General features: G+C 48.5%; 1 protein-coding gene across 1 annotated transcript in view; it reads right to left on the reverse strand.

Moving 5' to 3' along the window:
• The window catches only part of IQANK1 (IQ motif and ankyrin repeat containing 1), a 178,937-nt gene that overhangs the window by 107,920 nt on the left and 48,958 nt on the right, over positions 1-22,059 (reverse strand). The window contains exons 5-6 of the mRNA XM_030554161.1: positions 9,938-10,102; positions 9,211-9,402 (exon numbers count right to left, since the gene is read on the reverse strand). Of these exons, the coding sequence (XP_030410021.1) occupies positions 9,211-9,402; positions 9,938-10,102 (357 nt within the window). The remainder of the gene's footprint in view (positions 1-9,210; positions 9,403-9,937; positions 10,103-22,059) is intronic.

Raw genomic sequence — 22,059 nt, forward strand, 5'->3', positions numbered from 1 at the left:
GCAACAGCAGCACCGACCACTTAGGTGCCAAAACTACTGGTACTCCGTACCATTTCCTACAACGCCGCAATTCGGCACCAATTTCTCTCTGGTATGCACAGTACCATGCCAGCCTGCTTCACCATTGGCTCCTCCACCTAGTGAGGAGGAAGATAATGAGGAAGGGGATGCCTTTTATCCGGACCACTCTTCTCCCATCCAAACTCCTACACCCTTAGGCCCACCCATGCAGACTAAATCCATCCACAAGATGGGCACCCAGTCCTGGTATGATCACTTATGGCTACCACCACCTATGCCTTTTCCCCACACAGTGGCCTTTTTGGGACCCTGGGCAGCATACAGGGGACAATACCTCAGACAACCGAGTTCCTACAGGGAAAAGATTAGGAGTTCCCCACCAGCCTCAGTGTAGCACCATCAGTGCCCCCTGAGAAGAGCTTTAAGGAACAGGAGGAAGCCTTGGAACAGGAGATGATGCCTCCAACCAACATTTCCTCTTCCTCCCCAAACAAAGCCATAATGCCTCCACCATCCACAGCTACTGCTGATTTCAAACACTTTGAGGAGCTGTTCAAGAGAATCTCAGATTCCCTAGCGATCCCTCTATAAGACATCCCACAGTCAAAACATAAATTACTGGATGTTCTACACATCTCATCTTCATCAAAAATAGCGCTTCCTATAAATGATGTGCTGATGGAACCAGCCAAAGACATATGGTGGACTCAGGCAACTATACCACCCACCTGTAAGAAGGCAGATAAAAAGGGGATGGACTTTTTATTTTCTCACTCAGCACCAAACTCTCTAGTTGTTGACGCAGTCTATCAGTGCAGTAAACAACATAATTTCAGATCTGTGCCATACAACAAAGAATGGAAGCGACTAGACCTTTTAGGCCACAAGGCCTACTCATCAGCCACTCTGCAATTCTGGATTGCCAATTATGTCACGTTGATGGCTAAATACAACCAAATCAATTTATTCTAAATTAATTGACTTTATTGATTGTATCCCAGAAGACACAAAAGGGAGCAATTCAAAACCATCATATCCTTTGATGTGACAAACATGGCAGCACGCTCCTCTAGTCACGTGCCGAGCATCATGGCTCCACCTATCTGGCTTCCCCAGGGAGGTGTAATGCATGGTGGAGGACCTCCCCTTTGATGGACAAAAGCTGTTTGCCACAAAGACGGAGGAGACCCTCCACATCCTGAAGGATTCTCAGGCAACTCTTTGTACTGTGAGTATATATACACCTGCAATGTGGAAAAAACCAGGGGGTAGATACTGTCCTTCTCAGTGCACATTTCTTCCCCATACACATAAAAACTGAGGCAATGTGATTCACAACGACAGAAGCAGAGACCTCCAAGACATCAACCAGCTCCACCCATCAGCGTCCCAACAACCCTTGTCGAAACAACAATTTTGAGAGTTTGGTCAAAGGCCTGAACAACCTACTCCATTCATCAGTGCTCACTCCATCTCTGACCATCCCCCGTTTTGGATACTGTTTCACCCCTTTCTATTCAGCACGGAAACCCACCACCATGGACAAATGAGTTCTAGAAATAATCCATACAGGCTATACAATACTGTTTATTTCCACGACCCCTGCCCACCGTCCTTCCCCGTCCCCCTTCAGGGATGCTTCTCATGAACAGCTTCTATGGCAAGAAGTAAAACACCTCTTGCATCTGGGTGCTGTAGATATGCTGGAGGGTAGGAATAGGGTCCAGAGTGACCTAGGCAAATTGGAGGATTGGGCCAAAAGAAATCTGACGAGGTTCAACAAGGACAAGTGCAGAGTCCTGCACTTAGGAGGGAAGAATTCCATGCACTGCTACAGCCTGGGGACCAACTGGCTAAGCAGCAGTTCTGAAAAAAAGGACCTGGGTATTATAGTGGATGAGAAGCTGGATGTGAGTCAGCAGCATGCCTCATTGCCAAGAAGGTCAACGGCATATTGGGCTGTATTAGTAGGAGCACTGCCAGCAGATCGAGGGAAGTGATTATTCCCCTTTACTCAGCACTGGTGAGGCACTGGTGAGGCGTCCAGTTTTGGTCCCTCCCACTACAGAAGAGATGTGGACAAGTTGGAGAGAGTCCAGCGGAGGGCAATGAAAATTATTAGGGGCCTGGGACACATGACTTACGAGTAAAGGCTGAGGGAACTGGGCTTATTTAGTCTATAGAAGAGAAGAGGGAGTGGGGATTTGACCTCAGCCTTCAATTACCTGAAAAGGGGCTCCAAAGAGGATGGACCTAGGCAGTTCTCAGTGGTGGCAGATGACAGAACAAGGAGCAATGGTCTCATGTTGCAGTGGGGGAGGTCTAGGTTGGATATTAGGAAACACTATTTCACTAGGAGGGTGGTGAAGCACTGGAATGGGTTACCTAGGGCGGTGGTGGAATCTTCATCCTTAGAAGTTTTCAAGGTCTGGCTTGACAAAGCCCTGGATGGGATGATTTAGTTGCGGTTGGTCCTGCTTTGAGCAGGGGGTTGGATTAGATGACCTCCTGAGGTCTCTTCCAACCCTAATACAGTAATCTATGAAACATCCTTTACCTGTAGACTCAGGGCTTAATCTTTTGTGGGTTTATGGGGTCTCTCACCAGCAAAAGAGCCCCACACAGTAATACCCCACTCAAGCTCCACCTATTAACAATTACCAAAACAGAATGCACACACCATACACACAATGCTCACCACTCCTAACAAGACAGATGAACCCTTCCTGATGGCCAGCCAGGAACAGATCCATCAGGTGGACTCCAGCCTCTGCACGGCGCCACTGGCAGAGTGCTGAGGTCTGGCAGCTCCGACCTCGGGGCTGTTTCCTGGAGTTGGTTCCCTTAGAGCACCCCCTTTCCAACCCTAATTTTCTATGATTCTATGATGAGGAAATTTCAGATAGGATTAATTGTTCTCCCTCATCTGCCTGATCTTTATCGCTCTCCTCCTCCTGTCTCTAGCATCTGAGGCTACAGGAATTGACCAGTTTGGGAGAAAGGGATCTAGTTCTGGGGCGGGGGGTGGGAGGCAGGTATGGGATCGCATGCCCTGTGGTGTCCAGTAAGGCCAAGGTCAATAGGCATATGGACACTGCACTGGTAGACTGTAGCGAGGTGGTGTGGCTCCCCTCCCCCTCAGGGAGGGTCGAGCCCCGTCGGACACCTAAGGGGGCGGGGCTACAGGGCAGTGAGCCCGCCCCTCAAAGGGTCAGGCGGTGACCCGGAAGTATAAAAGCCGGCCATCAGAGCTCAGTTGGAACCCAGCCACCGTCAGGAGCAGACCTGCTAGAGGGAGCTCGTGACTGGGAAGCCGCTGGGGCCCAGGGCAGTTGCCCTAACTGGCTGGAGCTTCCCCACACCCGTTACTGGGAGGAACCCCTGGAGCTTCCCTGCGCCCGCTACGCAGAGGAGCTGCCGGGGCCACCCTGTCCCTGCTGTTACCCCAAGGAACCCCCGGAGCAAGCCTGGCCAGACTTCCTGGAGGAGCTGCCAGAGCTACCGCCCAGCCCCGGCCAGGAGGAGCCCATGTTACTGGACTTCCTGGGAGCTGGAACCATGGACCAGGTAGGCCTGGAGAGGGAAATTGGAAGTAGCCCAGGGGCAGCCAATCCCAGTCAGGCTGCAGACATACCTGAACCGATGTCAGTGTGTTGCGGTCAGGAACCCCACTGACCGTTAGCACTGACAGCTGCTATTAGGGCCCCGGGCTGGAACGCAGTGGAGTGGGAGGGCCTGCGTTCCCCCTGCCACCCTCTCAAGGGTGGCAGACTCCCCCTTCCCCTGGCCTAAGGAGGCCACTCAGATTAGTCTGTGTTTGGTGCCCTGCCCGAACTGAGGGCTGGGCCCCTTTAGACTTGTATTATTGCTCAGCCCTGCAGCAGAGGGCCTGGGCTCCTAACTGACTTGTATGGTTGCTTAACCCTGCAGCAGAGGGCCTGAGCTCCCCTGAACTTTGTGTTTGCTCAGCTCTGAGACAAAGGGCCCGAGCTCCTAACTGACTTGTATTATTTCTCAGCCCTGCAGCAGAGGGCCTGAGCCCTCACTAATTTGGTGTGTCAGTGCTCAGCCTTGCAGCAGAAGGCCGGAGCCCCAAGCGACTGTGCAGTGTCACTCAGCCCTGAAGAATAGGGCAGGACCCGACTACGTGTAGCAGGCCGGTGTGGCTCCCCTCCACCCTCAGGGAGGATTGAGCCCTGGCCGCACAACATTACATAGACACACCAGGGGGCCTATGAGATTCATGCCATTTCCTGTCACGAGACCAGTCCCTAGAGTCCCTCCCAAATTCCCACTGTAATCCCCATAGAAGGGAGGGAGGGTGAGCAAGTGGGAGATGAGCCCCTACTACGTATTGACTGTGAGAATGAAAAGGAGTACACCTGCTCTGAAGGTGAGGCTAAACTTTGAAGTGTACGATGTCCCCTCCACTCTGGTATTGATGGAGTTGATACCGCTGACACTTATCTGCAGTACAGAGGTCTTGGTGACTGGTGGCCTAGCCAGGCTCACCTTCAACCTGTCTAGCAATGATGATTCCAATACCTGGTCTACAGCTAAATCCCATGGTACCACAGGGACTGTACCTATGAACTGGGTGCCAATGAACAAGTTACTGAAGCTATTAGTATATTGCTGGAGGAAGGGCAGTCCACATGTTTAGTGGGTATCACTGGTACATGTTTAACTGTTAGCACAGAGGCAGCAGGGGGACTTTTGTCAGGCTATTGGCTGTTCTTTGACTGTTGAGACTGAGATGACTACGATGCTTACAGACTAACAAATAATTAATTAATAATAGTAAGAGCTTGTCTACATGGCAAGTTAACATATGGGAAGCCAGGATGTGAATCTACGGTTGTCATAAACAGATAGCTAGTGTCATAAACAGATAGCTAAGGGTTAATGTCTCTTTCACCTGAAGCACCTGACCAGAGGACCAATCAGGAAACCGGATTTTTTGAACTCTGGGTGGAGGGAAGTTTGTGTCTAAGTCTTTGTCTGTCTGCCTGCTTTCTCTGAGCTTTGGAGAAGTAGTTCTGCTTTCTAATCTTCTGTTTCTAAGTGTAAGGACAAAGAGATCAGATAGTAAGTTATATGGTTTCTTTTCTTTGGTATTTGCATGAATATAAGTGCTGGAGTGCTTTGATTTGTATTCTTTTTGAATAAGGCTGTTTATTCAATATTCTTTTAAGCAATTGACCCTGTATTTCGTCACCTTAATACAGAGAGACCATTTGTATGTATTTTTCTTTCTTTTTATATAAAGCTTTCTTTTAAGACCTGTTGGAGTTTTTCTTTACTTCAGGGAAATTGAGTCTATACTCACCAGGGAATTGGTGGGAGAAAGAAATCAGGGGGAGATCTATGTGTGTGTTGAATTTGCTAGCCTGATTTTGCATTTCCTCTGGGTGAAGAGGAAAGTGTTTTTTTGTTTCCAGGACTGGGAACGAAGAGGGGGAGTCACTCTGTTTGGATTCACAGAGCTTGTGTCTGTGTATCTCTCCAGGAGCACCTGGAGGGGGGAAGGGAAAAAGGATTATTTCCCTTTGTTGTGAGACTCAAGGGATTTGGGTCTTGGGGTCCCCAGGGAAGGCTTTTCAGGGGGACCAGAGTGCCCCAAAACACTCTAATTTTTTGGGTGGTGGCAGCAAGTACCAGGTCCAAAGGTCCAAGCTGGTAGCTAAGCTTGGAGGTTTTCATGCTAACCCCCATATTTTGGACGCTAAGGTCCAAATCTGGGACTAAGGTTATGATATGAGTAGCAGCGGTTGGGATATAGACAGAATCCAGAAGCCAGTAGGAATATTATATTTTTCTCTTCTCTGCTAAGGGCTTTTTAGCAGAGAGAAACAGTTTGGTTTTAAAAGGGAACCAGAGAGAATTTTTTTTCTGCTCTCTCTGGCAGTTTGTGGCTTGCATGTTAAGCAAGAAGCCATTAAGGAGCTGTTACAGGTCTTTTGTCGTGCAATAGCACTCCCATTAGGAGTCATTACCAGCACTATATACATGCAAATAAAGTGGTTTTTCAGGTTTACTTAACATTGAAGATTAGCTAAAGGCACTGTTGCTAGGCAGACTTCAGGAGGCAACAGAGAACCTGCAGTTCAGAAGATAAACACCGGAGGGCACCCCAACACAAGAAAACAGGAATCATGACTTCTAAGGCAAAAATTGAGGCTGAAGAGCAATTCAAAGAAGCTGAACACAGGCGACAAATGGAGATGAAAGAAAGAGAAGAACAAATCAAAGAGGCAGCACACAAAAGAAAACTAGAAGAAGAAGAGGTGGCCTACCGAAGGAAACAAGCAGAAGAAGAGGCGGCCCACCGCCGAGACATGGAAAAACACCAAAAAGAAATGGAAAAACAACAAAAAGAAATGGAAAAACAACAAAAAGAGAATGAAGAGAAGGAAGAACAGAGAAAACATGAACTGGAGTTGGCAAAAGCTGGGCTGCATGTGCCAGCCAACCCTAACAACCCGGTGCCAATTATTGCTCCACAGCACAGGAAATTTCCCACCTACAAGGCAGGTGATGACACCGAGGCCTTCTTGGAAAATTTTGAAAGAGCCTGTCTTGGGTACAGCATCCCCGAAGACCAGTACATGGTAGAATTAAGGTCACAGCTCAGTGGACCTTTAGCAGAAGTGGCAGCTGAAATGCCTAAGCAGCAAATGAATGACTATAAACTTTTTCAAACCAAGGCCAGATACAGAATGGGGATAACCCCAGATCATGCCCGTCGGCGCTTCAGAACCCAAAAGTGGAAACCAGAGATGTCATTTCCCAAACACGCCTACTACATTGCAAAAAACTATGAGGCCTGGATAACAGGAAACAACGTTCAAACCTTGGAAGAACTGCACCTCCTCATACAAATGGAGCAGTTCTTGGATGGTGTTCCTGAAGACATCACACGGTACATACAAGATGGAAAACCCAAAGATCTTGCTGAGGCGGGGGAGATTGGAGCCAAATGGATGGAACTGGCAAAAAGCAAGAAAGCTACTGTCAAGGGGAACGATTACCCCAGGGGGCACACAGACCATAAACCCTACAACCGAGGACAGCCAAAGACCCCACATACCACCCAAGTAAAGCCACAGACACTCTACCCTTCCACCTCAGTCTCCAGTAACTCACCTCGGCCCAGTGACCCATCAGATGGAAGATGCTTTAAGTGTAATGAACTGGGACATATCAAGGCCAACTGTCCCAAGAACACCATGCGAGTGCAATTCATTACACCACCATCACCCCAAAGATCCCCAGGCCCGGATGCCTCTCAAATACCCTTGGAGCGAAGGGAAAATTTGAGAGTGGGCGGAAAGAAGGTTACTGCGTGGAGAGACACGGGGGCACAAGTGTCAGCTATCCACCAATCCTTCGTTGACCCCAAATTCATCAACCCAAAGGCCAAAGTTACAATTTACCCCTTCATGTCACAAGCTGTAGACTTGCCTACAGCTCAACTGCCTGTCCAGTACAAAGGCTGGTCAGGAATGTGGACTTTTGCAGTCTATGACAATTATCCTATCCCCATGCTATTGGGGGAAGACTTGGCCAACCAGGTGAGGCGGGCCAAGAGAGTGGGAATGGTTACACACAGCCAAATCAGGCAAGCTTCCAGACCCATTCCTGTTCCTGAGCCGTCCACAGAGGCCCCGTCTGTGTTACCAGAGACCCAGACAGAGGTAGTGGACCCGGAGTCCATGCCCGGAACTGGAACAGCAACCAGCACCAACAAGTGCAACCACATCTTCAAACTCAACGCCAGAGGGGGCCAGCGAGCCAGAACTGGCAGAAGCAAAAGACAGCCATACCCAAAAGGCTCAGCCAGAGCCTGAAATACCCTCAGGTGCACCAGCGGAGAGCGGTTCACCAGCAACGGAAACAAACCCATCACCTACATCGCTTCCAGAGGGACCAAGCCCAAGTCCATAGTCTGAGGAAGAACTGGTGACCCCAGCCTCAAGGGAACAGTTCCAGACTGAGCAGGAAGCAGATGACAGCCTTCAGAAAGCTTGGGCGGCGGCACGGAGCACCCCACCGCCTCTCAGCTCTTCTAATTGATCCTGGTTTGTTATAGACCAAGGACTTTTATACAAGGAAATTCTTTCTGGTGGACACCGGGAAGAATGGCAGCCGCAAAAACAGTTGGTGGTTCCAACTAAGTACCGGGGGAAGCTCTTAAGCTTAGCCCATGATCATCCCAATGGCCATGCTGGGGTGAACAGAACCAAGGACCGGTTGGGGAAGTCCTTCCACTGGGAGGGGATGGGCAAGGACGTTGCCAAGTATGTCCGGTCTTGTGAGGTATGCCAAAGAGTGGGAAAGCCTCAAGACTAGGTCAAGGCCCCTCTCCAGCCAGGGGGCAGCTGTGTTAGTCTGTATCCACAAAAACAACAAGGAGCCAGTGGCACCTTAAAGACAAACAGATTTATTTGGGCACAAGCTTTCGTGGGTAACAAATCAATTGGTGGTCAGTATAATAATGCCTGCATCTGTAATTTTGCACTCCATGCATCTGAAGAAGTGGGTTTGTTACCCATGAAAGCTTATTCCCAAATAAATCTGTTCGTCTTTAAGGTGCCACTGGACTCCTTGTTGTTTTTGTCTCACTACCATTAGTGGTAGGAAAGCACTGAGGGACAGTAGGGCACCTCCACACTTGATGGCCTTGAGTTGTGGAGAGGCAAGGACATCCAGAGCACAGGCATGGCCCCAACGGACTCTGCTGGCCCAAAGAGTCCAGTCTCCTATGCATGGTACACATGTGCACAAAGGCTACAATCCATGTGGACAAACACATGAAGAAACCACTTGATTACTGTGCTGGGGATTCTGCTAGTGGAGGATTTAACACAGCCCCTCCTAACTATTTACCACCTTGGAGATCTCTCCCACATGGATATCAATTCTGGACCCCCAATGGACTGTTTTAGGGGTTAATTACCTACTAAGGATTGAATCTTGCCCTCTTATCCCCACTACAGCAAGTAAGGCAGTATGAGTTGAGTACTGAAGTACAATTAGACACATAGCACATTAGCTGACCCCACAGTCTAGCCAAGCTATCTTTCATAACATTGTTTATACAAGTTGCTGTGAGTCTTGTTCTATTGAATCTCAGGCAGTTCCCATTTCAGTTGTGGCCTATTTCCTTCCACCACCACAATTTTGTACCTTGCAGTTGGGATTGGCTCCATTTTCTATCAGCAGCTTGATAGCACTGGAGTGGCCACCTCCTGCTGCCTCCGAAAGGGGGGTGTTCCCATTAGCGTCAGTGCACTCCACCATGTTGATGTGATTACAGAGATGCGTGGCCTTCCTTTTTTCATCGGTACCCACACCATTCTTTGTATCCAAATCTGACACCTGGATAGAAACACACAAATGGAGAATATAAACATGGAGAATGCAAAAAGAATGCCTTCTGCTCTGGGTACCCCGGGAATTGTGTATTAGCTGAAAGACTAACGAAGAGAGATTTTTGGATACAGTTTATTTACATTGTGAAGTTTCAGGTATGTTCCAGATACACACAAACCATACTCCCTGCATCAAACAGCTCACAATCAAAGCAGGCAGAAAGAGATTAGAGGCAGGAAGAGACAAACACAGCATGATGCAACCCAGATGCATGGCAAACACCTTACTAGCTCCCTACTTCATTTATGTTTTGTCCTTTGTTACCTAACGAACAAGTCTCTGAGGGGAGGAACCAGGAGGCTTGGGGCCTCTTGCAGAAAGCATGTTTCAGAAGGAATCATTTCTACAGCCTTCAGCAACGGACTATGATCGAAATCAATACATTTGGAAATGAACAGAGCTCACGGAAAAGGACATGAGGTCCTCCCTTTCTTATGTGTATTCCAGTTCCTATGGAACCTCTTCCCTGCCAAGTACTAACTTCCTTTAGCACAGCCTTCATCTCTTCCACATCCCCATCAAATGCCGCCTCCAGCATCCGTTTCTTCCTTTGTTGTATTTCTCGTTGCTGCTTCTTTTTTTCTTCCTCTTTCTGTCTCTCTCGTTCAGCTTCTTCCTGCTCCTTCTTCACCATCGCAGTGAAGGCCTGCAATAAAACAGTCATTGCAGCTCTAAACTCAAAGGGACTCTCAGCCATGTGCAGCAGAAAACAGAGGCTCCAAGCACCCCCATGAAAAGGGAAGTGGGCTGAAGTAGGGTTGCCAACCCTCCCATATTGGCCGGGAGTCTCCTGGAATTGGCCTCAATCTCCTGGTGACTATTAAAGGCAATCTGGGAGATTTTAATAGGCCAAACTCCAGTTGGCGGCGCAGCGAGTCTAAGGCAGACTCCCTACCTGCTCTGGCTCCGCGCAGCTCCTGGAAGCAGTTGACATGTTCAGCTCCTATGTGCAAGAGCAGCCAGGGGGTCTCTGAGCGCTGCCCCCAATAGGAGCTGTGGGGGCGGTGCCTGCAGGCAGGGGGCGGTGTGCAGAGCCACCTGGCCACCCCTGAGCCTAGGAGCCAGATATGCCGTCAGCTTCCGAGAGCTGCCCAAGGTAAGCACTGCCTGGCTGGAGCCCATAACCCTTACCCCCTCCTGCACTCCTACCTCAGCCCTGATCCCCCTCCTACAACCAAACTCCCTCTCAGAACCTGCACCCTGCACCTCCTCCCGCACCCAGCCCTGAACTCCCTCCTGCACCCAAACTCTGTCTCAGAGCCCAAACCGCACACCCCCTCCTGTACCCCAACCCTCTGCCCCAGGCTCAGCCTGGAGCCCCCTCCCACACTCTGAACCCCTTGGCCCCACTCCCCAGCCCAGAGCCACACACACACCTGCACCCAACTGCCTGCCCCAGTCCGGTGAAAGTGAGTGAGGGTGGGGAACAGCGACTGATGGAGGGACAAGGGATGAAGTCAGCGGGGAATGGCGCCTTGGAGAAGGGACTTGGCAGGGATGTTGGGTTTGTGTGATTAGACAATTGGCAACCCTAGGCTGAAGATGGTTTCTTCATTGTTATTATAATTAAGTTATAATAATAACTTATTAAATTTATTATTATTATAACAACAGAAATGCAGACATAGCAGAGGTGCTTAATGACTTCTTTGTTTCGGTTTTCACCAAGATGGTTGGTGGTGACTGGACGTTTAACATAGTGAATGCCAGTGAAAATTAGGTAGGATCAGAAGAGGCTATAATAGGGAAAGAACAAGTTAAATATTACTTGGATAAATAAGATGTCTTCAAGTCACCAGGGCCTGATGAAAATGCATCCTAGAATACTCAAGGAACTGAGTGAGGATATATCTGAGCCATTAGCAATTATCTTTGAAAAGTCATGGTAGATGGGAGATGTCATAAACAGATGATTAAGGGTTAATGTCTCTTTTACCTGTAAAGGGTTAAGAAGCTCAGTAAACCTGGCTGACACCTGACCAGAGGACCAATAGGGGGACAAGATACTTTCAGATCTTGGTGGAGGGACGTCGTTGTTCCTGCTGTTCGTTTTGTTCATTGTTCGCTCTTGGGGCTAAGAGGGACCAGACTGTACACCCAGGTGTTCCCAATCTTTCTGAATCAGTCTTTCATGTTTCAAAATTGTAAGTATAGCCAGGCAAGACAGATTAGTCTTATGTTTGTTTTCTTAACTTGTAAATGTTTTCCTTTTTCTGGAAGGATTTTTACCTCTGTTTGCTGTAACTTTGAATCTAAGGCTGGAGGGGGAGGTCCCTCTAGTCTATATGAATCTGAATACCTGTAAAGCATTTTCCATCCTGATTTTACAGAAATAAATTTTTACCTTTTCTTTCTTTAATTAAAAGCTTTCTTTTTAAGAACCTGATTGATTTTTCCTTGTTTTGGAATCCAAGGGATTCAGTCTAAACTCACCAGGGATTGGTGGGGGGAAAAGGAAGGGAATGGTTAATTCCTCTTTGTTTTAAGATCCAAGGAGTTTGGATCTGTATAGCTTCCCAAGGCAACCCAGGGAGGGGAAAGTCTGGCGGGGGGGAAAGGAGGTGGGATGGTTTATTTCTCCTTGTTTTAAGACCCAAGGGGTTTGGGTCTTGGGTGCCCCAGGGAAGGTTTTGGGGGAACAGGAAGTGTGCCAAACACTATATTTTTGGCTGGTGGCAGCGTACCAGATCTAAGCTAGGAATTAAGCTTAGAAGTGATCATGCAGGTCCCCACTTTTTGGATGCTAAATTTCAAAGTGGGGAAAAAACCCTTGACAAGAGAGATTCCAGAAGACTGGAAAGGGCAAATATAGTGCCAATCTATAGAAAGGGAAATAAGGACAATCCAGGGAATTACAGATGAGTCGGCTTAACTTCTGTACCTGGAAAGATAAAGGAGCAAATAATTAAGCGATCAATTTGCAAACATCTAGAAGATAATAAGGTAATAAGTAACAAGTCAGCATGGATTTGTCAAGAAGAAATTGTGTCAAACCAATCTGATATCTTTCTTTGACAGGGTAACAAGCCTTGATGATGGGGGAAAGCGGTAGTTGTGGTACATCTTGACCTCAGTAAGGCTTTTGATATTGTCTCACATGACATTCTCATAAACAAACTAGGTAAATGCAAACCTAGATGGAGCTACTATAAGATTGGAAAACCATTTCCAGAGAGTAGTTAACAGTGGCTCATAATCATGCTGGAAGGGCCTAACAAGTGGGGTCCCGCAGGGATCAGTTCTGGGTCCAGTTCTGTTCGATATCTTCATCAATGATTTGATAATGGCATAGAGAGTACACTTATACAGTTTGCGGACAATACCAAGCTGGGAGGGGTTGCAAGTGCTTTGGAGGACAGGATTACAATTCAAAAAGATCTGGACAAACTGGAAACATGGTCTGAAGTAAATAGGATGAAATTCAATAAGGACAAATGCAAAGTGCTCCATTTAGGAAGGAACAATCAGTTGCACACATAAAAAATGGGAAATGACTGCCTAGGAAAGAGTATTGCGGAAAGGGATCTGGGGGTCATAGTGGACCACATGTTAACTATGAGTCAATAGTGTAACACTGCTGCAAAAAAAAATGAACGTCATTCTGGGATGTATTAGCAGGTGTGTTATAAGCAAGACACGAGAAGTAATTCTGTTCTACTCTGTGCTGATTAGGCCTCAATTGGAGTATTATGCAAAGTTCTGGGTGCCATATTTCAGGAAGGATGTGGAGAAATTGGAGAGAGTCCAGAGAAGAGTGACAAAAATGATTAAAGGTCTAGAAAACATGACCTATGAGGGAAGATTGAAAAAATTAGGTTTCTTTAGTGTGGAAAAGAGAAGACTGAGAGGGGACATGATAACAGTTTTCAAGTATGTAAAAGGCTGTTACAAGGAGGAGGGAGGAAATTTGTTCTTCTTTACCTCTGAGGATAGGACAAGAAGCAATGGGCTTAAATTGCAGCAAGGAAGATTTAGGTTGGACGTTAGGAAAAACTTCCTAACTGTCAGGGTGGTTAAGCACTGGAATAAATTGCCTAGGGAGGTTGTGGAGTCTCCATTATTGGAGATTTTTAAGAGCAGGTTAGACAAACACCTGTCAGGAATGGTCTAGATAATACTTAGTTCTGCCACGAGTGCTGGGGACTGGATTAGATGACCTCTCGAGATCCCTTCCAGTTCTATGATTCTATGATTATTTATAATGCAGCAGCAGTGCAATGTTGTACACAATCATAACATAAGAAAGAGACCATGCCTTCCTCTAAGAGCTTATCATCTAAGTGTACAGTAAGAGACATAGGAATGATACAATAGACAGGGATGCACAAAGTAACACTGAGACAATTACAGTTTTCACAGGACAGCATGATACAAGGAGAAAAATTCTGATGTTAGAGAGAGCTTTAATTAAGCAGATAAAGACTTAAAATCCAATGTCTAGAAGTTGAAACTAGACAAATTTAAATGGAAAATAAGGCACACATTTTTAATAGGATAATTAAGCACTGGAACAGATTACGAAGGGATGTGATGGATTCTCTGTCACTTGAAATCTTTAAATCTAGATTGGGCATCTTTCTAAAAGAGATGCTCCAGTTCAACCACAAGTCACATAAGAATGGCCTTGCTGGGTCAGACCAATGGTCCATCTAGCCCAGCATCCTGTCTTCTGACAGCAGCTGGTGCCAGATGCTTCAGAGGGAATGAACAGAACAGGCAATCACTGACTGATCCATTCCCTGTGTCCACTCCCAGCTTCTGGCAACCACAGTCTACGGACATCCAGAGCATGGGGTTGCATCCCTGACCATCTTGACTAATGGCCATTGATGGACCTATCCTTCATGAATACATCTAGTTCTTTTTTGAATCTTGAAGTTTTGGCTTCACAATGTCCCCTGGCAATGAGTCCCAAAGGTTAACTGTGTGAAGACGTATACAAGTTACTGGGCTCAGGGTATGAATCATGAAGTGCAGTTCTATCTCTTGTGTTGTGCAGATCAGTCTAGAATCAGATGGTTATTATGGTCCCTTTTTTCCATCTAATTTATGAGATGCTGAGATACTACTTCAGGGGTGCGCACATTTTTTAGCCCGAGGGCCACATCTGGGTATAAAAATTGGATGGTGGGCCATGAATGCTCATGAAATTGGGGGTTGGGGTGTGGGAGGGGGTGAGGGCCCTGGCTGGGGGTGAAGGCTCTGAGGTGGGGCCAGAAATGAGTTCAGGGTGAGGGAGGGGGCTCCGGCCTGGGGCAGGGGGCTGGGGTGTGTGTGTAAGGACTCTGGCTGGGGGTGTGGGCTCTGGGGTGGAGCTGAGGATGAGGGGTTTGGGATGAAAGAAGGTGCTCCAGACTGGGACCAAGAGGTTCAGAGGGTGGGAGGGGGATAAGGGCTGGGGCAGGTGGGCAGGGGGAAGTGGAAGGTGCCGGCTGGGAGTGCAGGCTCTGGAATGGGGCTGATGTGTTTGGGGTGCAGGAGGGTGCTCTGAGCTGGGACTGAGGGGTGGGTGGCAGGAGGGGGATCAGGGCTGCGGCAGGTTGGGGCAATGGGGGGGCCCTCAGGGGTACAGGCTCCAGGTGATACTTACCTCAAGTAGCTCTCGGAAGCAGCGGCATGTCCCCCCTCTGGTTCCTATGCAGAGGCACAGAGCCGGCCATGCGACTCTGCACGCTGCCCCATCCACAGGTGCCACTCCTGCAGCTCCCATTGGCCACAGTTCCCAGCTGCAGGGGTGGTGCTTGCGGAGGGGGCAGCATGCAGAGACCCCTCTGGCTGTCCCAGCTGGAGCTCAAGGGCTGGATTAAAAGGCCTGATGGGCCGGATGTGGCTCACGGGCCTTAATTTGCCCCTTGCCCCACCCCCGTGATATTTCTTTCATGTACCTCGAGCTCCAGGAGAGAAGCCTTAAGCCTCACCTTTTTAAGTGCGATTATTATTTTTGCAGCAGTTTGAAGCCTTCAGGGGTTGGACTTTGCCAGTTGAGAGAGCTCAAGCTTTTCTAGGAAAGCTGTTATCTTTGCTCTAGGGTCTCAACTTTCATTTTAAAAATGAAATATCTAGCCTTATGGTTGTGAAGACAATCTTCAAAATATTCCCCAACTTTAACCAATTCCATGAAGTCTGTCTGAGTCTGCAGGGAGACTGAAAAATAAAAAACAGTTGCCTACCTCTTGGTAACTGTTTTTCTTTGAGATATGTTGCTCATGTCAATTCCAAGTAGGTGTGCGAGTGCCGCATGCAATCACCGGAAGGTTTTTCCCCAGTGGTGTCCGTAGGGTCAGCTCTGGAGCCCCCTGGAGTCACGCCTTCATGGTGCGGTTTATAGGGCCCTGCCAACACCCACCCCCCCAAAATCTCTTCAGTTCCTTCTCGCCAGCTAACTCCAATAGAGGGATAGGTGGGTGGGTATTAGAATGGACATAGCAACACATCTCGAAGAACAACAGTTTTGAAAAGGTATATAACTTTTTTTTTCTTCGAGTGCTTGCTCATATAGATTCCAAGTAGGTGACTCCCAAGCAGTCCCTAGACAGAGGGGTTGGAGGTCACGCAGCTTGCATCACTGATTCACTGATTGAAGTACTGCCCTTGCAAATGTGGCATTGTTTCTGATGAAGGATTAAAATCCATGTGCATTTTATATAACAATCTGGTCTATGGATTGTGCCAGCTCTTTTCCAGACCCAAAGTCCAGAGTATGGTCAAGAGACCAGAGGCCTAGCAAACAGTGATCAGCTAAGAGAAAGCTGGGGTAAACAGATAATCTTGTTTTGCTAAAATAAGACTAGTCAGCAAATTGCCAGGTTTTGGAGCTAAGAACTAAATAATTGTGTCTTATTCAGAGTTGCGCATTGAACAAAGAATCCCTGTTCCTATTGCGATAGTTTCTTCTGTAGGGAGATGTTCTTCCCACAGATCCAACCTTGAGTTTATGAAAAGTTGGCACATGTCAGTATAAGATATGGCATCCTCCCACCTCCCCTTCCAAGGGACCAATCCCTTGCCTTAAGACATAAAGGAGACAATTTTTATTGCCATATACTTTCACTGTTTCTTTGCTTTAACCCTTAGGAATGTACCTGGTGGACAATCAAAGGAGTTGCTCCATTCCTATGGACCCCAAATCAGAATTCAACATATATATTTTATACTAATAACATTTTATCAAAGTATTAATTAAATGTTAACTTGCTAACTTGAGACCATGGGTGGAGACATTATGTAAGCTGTTAACCACTGGCTACTGTGCTATCTTGTCTTGCTGCAAAACTTATCCCAGGATGCCTACCCCGTCACTTTCCTCCATCCATGGAAAATCTACATATTCTATTGTAATCAACTGATTGGCAGTGTGTCTGAGCCTAATAAGCAAGGTGACACTCCGCCAGCGCTGTGTGTAACAAGCTCCTATGCTTGACCTCTACAGAGTGTAGATTTTTGTCCTTCATCTGACTTGCTGTACAATAGCATAATGCAAACTAAAGCTGTACATAGACGACCATGTTGCAGCTCTAAGATTGGGACCTGTGCCAGAAATGCGGCTGAAAACATCTGAGCCCTAATGGAGTGTGCTGTCAGTGCGGGTGCATGTATCTTTGCCAAATCATAGCACGCACGAATACGAGATGTGATCCACAACGAGATTCTCTGGGATGACACCGGGCAGCCCTTCATTCTGTCAGCTATTGCTAAAAAACATTGAGTTGACTTCCAAAACAGTTTTGTCCTTTCAATATAAAAGGCAAATGCCTACCTAATGTCCTTTCAATATAAAAGGCAAATGCCTACCTAATGTCCAGGGAATGGAGTTTTCGCTCTTGGCTGTTGCCATGTGGCTTTAGGTAGAAAACTGAAGAAAGTGTCGTAGTTTGTGTGGAATTGTGAGACTACCTTCAGAAGGAAGGCTGGGTGAGGCTGTACTCAAACCTTATCTTTACAGAACATCATGTTCAGATGTGAAGGCGTGAGTTCAGAGACCCTCCTGACTGAAGTGATAACTGCCAGGAAAGCCACCTTCCAGGATAGGTAGAGCGGTGAACAAGTCGCTAGAGGCTCAAACGGGGTCTCATTAATCTTGATTGTACAAGATTGAGATCCCATGCAGGGATTGGTTGTCGCATTTGGGGGTATAACCTGTCCAGCCCCTTGAGAAAAACAGCCAACAATTGGGTTAGCAAAGACTGATTGGTCAGCCACCCCGGGGTGGCACACCAAAATCACAGCCAAGGGAACCTTTATGGAGGACCCTGACAGCTTGCTGTTTAGGTGCAACAAATAGTTCAAAATGGAGGGTATTGATGACTGCAAGGTGAAGTCCTCTTCTGCATTGACCAGATGGAAAATCTTTTCCACTTAGCCAGGTATGTGGCCCTAGTGGATGGTTTCCTGCTGCCGAGGACCTCTCTAACGGGTCGTGAGCATGCCAACTTCAAGGGGCTTAGCCATGGAGGTTCCATGCTGTGAGGTGGACAGACTTGAGGTTGGGATGTTGAACATGGCTGTGGTCCTGTGTGATCAAGTGTGGAACTAGGGGCAGGCTGATTGGTGTCTCCACCGACAGGTTTAGGAGTGTAGTATACCAATGCTGACATGGCCAGGCTGGAGCTATCAATATCAAAGGCGACCTTTCCTTCCTGACCTTCAGCAGAGCCTTGTGAATGATGAATGATGGGTGAAAAATGTGTAAAACAGGTTGTCCTTCCAGGGAAGGAGGAATGTGCTTGCGATCAAGCCCCGGCTGTGATTCAGGAGGGAACAGAACTGCAGGCACGTCCTGTTGTGTCTTGTTGCAAACAAGTCTATGTGGCGTCAAGTATCAGAGGGGTAGCCATGTTAGTCTGGATCTGTAAAAAGCAACAAAGAATCCTGTGGCACCTTATAGACTAACAGAAGTATTGGAGCATAAGCTTTCGTGTGTGAATACCCACTTCATCAGACGCAGTGGGTATTCACCCATGAAAGCTTATCCTCCAATACTTCTGTTAGTCTATAAGGTGCCACAGGACTCTGTCACTTTTTACAAGTCTATGTGGGGAACTTCTCACCTTTGGAAGATGCTGTTCACAATGTCCGGGCAAATAGACCACTCGTGGTTGCAGAAGGACCGGCTGAGATGGTACACCAACTCGTTTTCAGATCCTGGAAGGTAAGAAGCCTTGAGGGCTTCCTGACACAGGGGAGAGGAACATGTTCCACCCTGTCTATTTATATAAAACATTGCTGTTGTATTGTCCCTCATGACCAATAAAGATTTTCCCTCCAGTAAGGCTTGAAAGGTCGAGCAGGCCAGGAATACTACTCTTAGCTCTCTGACACTGATGTGGAGCGAGACCTCCTCTTGGGACCAGAGGCCTTGAGTCCTCAGCTTCCCCACCCCACCCCTGACCCGTCTGTAACCAGAGCAGGGTGAGGTCTTGAATGGTCTGCACAAGGGCTTCCTTCTCATGTATTGAGCCACCACAGGAGGGCCTCAACTACCAAAGAGGGAAGCGCAACTACTTTTTCCAAGTGGTCTCGTCTTGGGCGATATGCTAATGCCAGCCAAGACCGAGGCGGCCTGAGCCACAGTCTTGCTTGCTGAACCATATACATACATGCCATCACGTGCCACAGAAGTTTCAGGCAGTTCTATGACATGATAGTAGGGTAGTAGTGCCTGAGGTCCTCTATGATGGAAAAAATAGCCTGGAAACGAGATTCCGGGAGCAATGCTCTGGCTTGCTTTCAATCCAGCACAGCCCATATGAACTCTATCCTCCGAGTGGGAGTAAGAGTCAACTTTTGTGTATTTACCAATAGGCCTAGCCCAGGGATGGGCAAACGTTTTGGCCTGAGGACTACATCTAGATATGAAAATTGTACAGTGGGCCAAGAATGCTCACAAAATTGTGGTTTGGGGTCCAAGAGAGGGTGATGGCTCCAGCTGGGAGTGTGAACTCTGGGGTGGGGCCAGAAATGAGGAGTTCAGGGTGTGTGGGGGCTCCAGGCTGGGGCACGGGGCTGGGGTGTGGGGTGAGGGCTCCGGCTGGGGGTGCAGGCTCTGGGGTGGGGCTGGAGATGAGGGATTTGGGGTGTAGGAAGATGCTCCAGGCTGGGACTGAGAGGTTTGGAGGGCAGGAGGGGGATCAGGGCGTGGAGGAGGCTCTGGGTAGCGCTTACCTCAAGCAGCTCCTGGACACAGCGGCACGTCCCCTCTCCATCTCCTATGCGGAAGTGCAGCCAGGCAGCTCTGCACGCTGCCCTGTCCACAGGTGCTGCCCCTGCAGCTCCCATTGGCTGCGGTTCCCAGCCAATGGGAGTTGGGGGGTGTCTCTTGGGGCAGAAGCAGCGTGCAGAGCCCCCAAGCTGCCCCATACATAGGAGCTGGAGGGGGGACATGCTGCTGCTTCTAGGAGCTGCACGGAGCCACAGCATGCACAGAGAGGGGAAAGCCCCCAACCCCACTCCCCAACTGGAGTGCCAGAGTGGGGCAAGTCAACGACCCCAGTCCCTGGCAGGAGTTCAAGGGCCGGATTAAAAGGTCTGATGGGCTGGACACAGCCTGTGAGCCGTAGTTTGCCCACCTCTGGCCTAGCCTGTCAAAAGTTGACCTTATCAGGTCCACGTGTTCTTCTATCTGCACCCTGGTGCGTGCCTTGATCAGCTGGTCATCGAGGTATGGAAACACCTGTATACTGTTTCCTCAGGAAAATGGCAACGACTGCCATGCACTTGGTGAACACGTGAGGAGCCACTGAGAGGCAGAAGGGGAGGACCATAAACTGATAGTAGGTATGGTTCACTATGAACCTGAGGAAACTTCCATGATTTGGGATTATTGATACGTGAAAATACGCATCCTTCAAGTTGAGGATGGTATACCAATCCCCTGGATCCAAGGAAGGAATGACCATGCAGAACCTCAGCTTCTTCATGAAGCTGTCTAAGATGGGTCTAAGACCACCTTTGGCTTTTGCAATTAGAAAACAGTAGGAGTAGAGCCCTTTTCCCCTTAACTCCCAGGGGACCCCCCCCTACTGCTCCCATTCTCAGGAGCATCTGCATCTCCTGCATTAAGAGTTGCTCTTAAGTGTCTGTGAAGAGGGATAGGGAAGGAGTGTGGGAAAGGGTGTGGGAAGGAGGGAGAGAACTGAATCAAAGGGAATATCCCAATCCAATCATGCATAGCACCCACTGATCTAAAGTAATCAGGGCCCACGCACAATAGAAGTGGGATAAATGATCCAAAACCCACAGGTGAGGTAGATCCAGGATCTACGAGACACTGTTCTTGCTTTTCTGGCTTGCAAAGATGACGCGGTGCTGGTTCCTCAGGCTCGTTGTTGACCTCGTTGCTGGGTCTGGTGCCAGTCTTGGTACTGCAGGAATGCTCATGGGTCAAAGGAGGGAGCAGAGGAGCTCTTTCTTCAGAGGCAACTGATAGTGACCCCCTGGAATACGAACTCTTGGCCTGATGAAATGCCCATGGGGTTCAAAAGGGCCATTGCACAGGCGCTTGCCACTGCGCTGGTCAGGGCATAGGGGGAAGAGACTGCCCGGCATCAGGCCTTAGGTGCTGATGCCGCGAGTGGTGCTGACTTATCTTTGAGGCATAAGACTCCACCTCCAATGGTGAAGATTTGCTCCGTGGCGACCAGGCGAGTCGATGCTGGATGGTGTTGGAGAGCGGTGCTGAAGAGAAGTTGACTGGTGCCACGACATGGCTGGCTTATCTCTAGATGGCACCGAGTGCCTTTGTGGTGCCAGAGGTCTGGCATCAGTGCCCTCTCACACCTGGCGAGAAACAGCAGTGCCATAAGAGCTATAAGGTCCCTAGCTGCTTCGAAAGTCTCCGGCATGGAGCGAAGCTCTAGTGTCTCTCCATGGTACTTCCTCGGAGGGGAGTCCAGAGGCACTGGGCTCGACAGACCCCTCAGCAAGGCCGGAGTCCATGGTGCTGCACTAGATAGCCTGGAGCTGGAGTGGCCTGGTGCAGGTCGCACTCCTCTCAAACCCTCATGCTCAGCTGTTTTCAGTGTGGGTGAGCACCTCCTATCCATCTTTCTATGCTTCTTTTGCAGCACTGGTGATTGGGAGCACCCACTCATCTCCCCACATGAGGAGCTCTTCGGTGCCAGAGAGAATCCTGATGGTGCAGAAGACCCTTAGTCCCAGAGTCTTTCCTCAGTGCTGGGAGCTCCCTCATTGAAGCCAGTGCACTCCACACTGATGCAGACATGCTAGGTGCCAGTTCAGACGGACTCGGCTCTGAATGTGGGCAGAGAGCTGGCTCCATCAAGAGGAGTTTCAGTCTCTAGTCCCTCTCCTTTTTCATTCTGGGACAAAATCACCTGCAAATCTTGCAGTGATCTTTTTGATGGGATTCTCTCATACACTTCAAACATGACATGTGGGGATCACCCCTAGGCATAGGCTTTTGGCAAGCCCTACTCGGTTTAAACCTTGAGACCAAGGCATGCTCCGATCTCAGGGAAAAAGGGGTGGGATTGACCCTGATAAGTCATTAACTTACTATACCAAAACACTAACACTATTAACTATTTACAAGAAGAAAGAAAAGAGTCCGCTAGGGAATCACTTGCCGAAGCAAAAGAGAACCAC

This window comes from Gopherus evgoodei, chromosome 2, assembly GCF_007399415.2.
Source record: "Gopherus evgoodei ecotype Sinaloan lineage chromosome 2, rGopEvg1_v1.p, whole genome shotgun sequence".
In the NCBI taxonomy this organism is placed as follows: domain Eukaryota; kingdom Metazoa; phylum Chordata; order Testudines; family Testudinidae; genus Gopherus; species Gopherus evgoodei.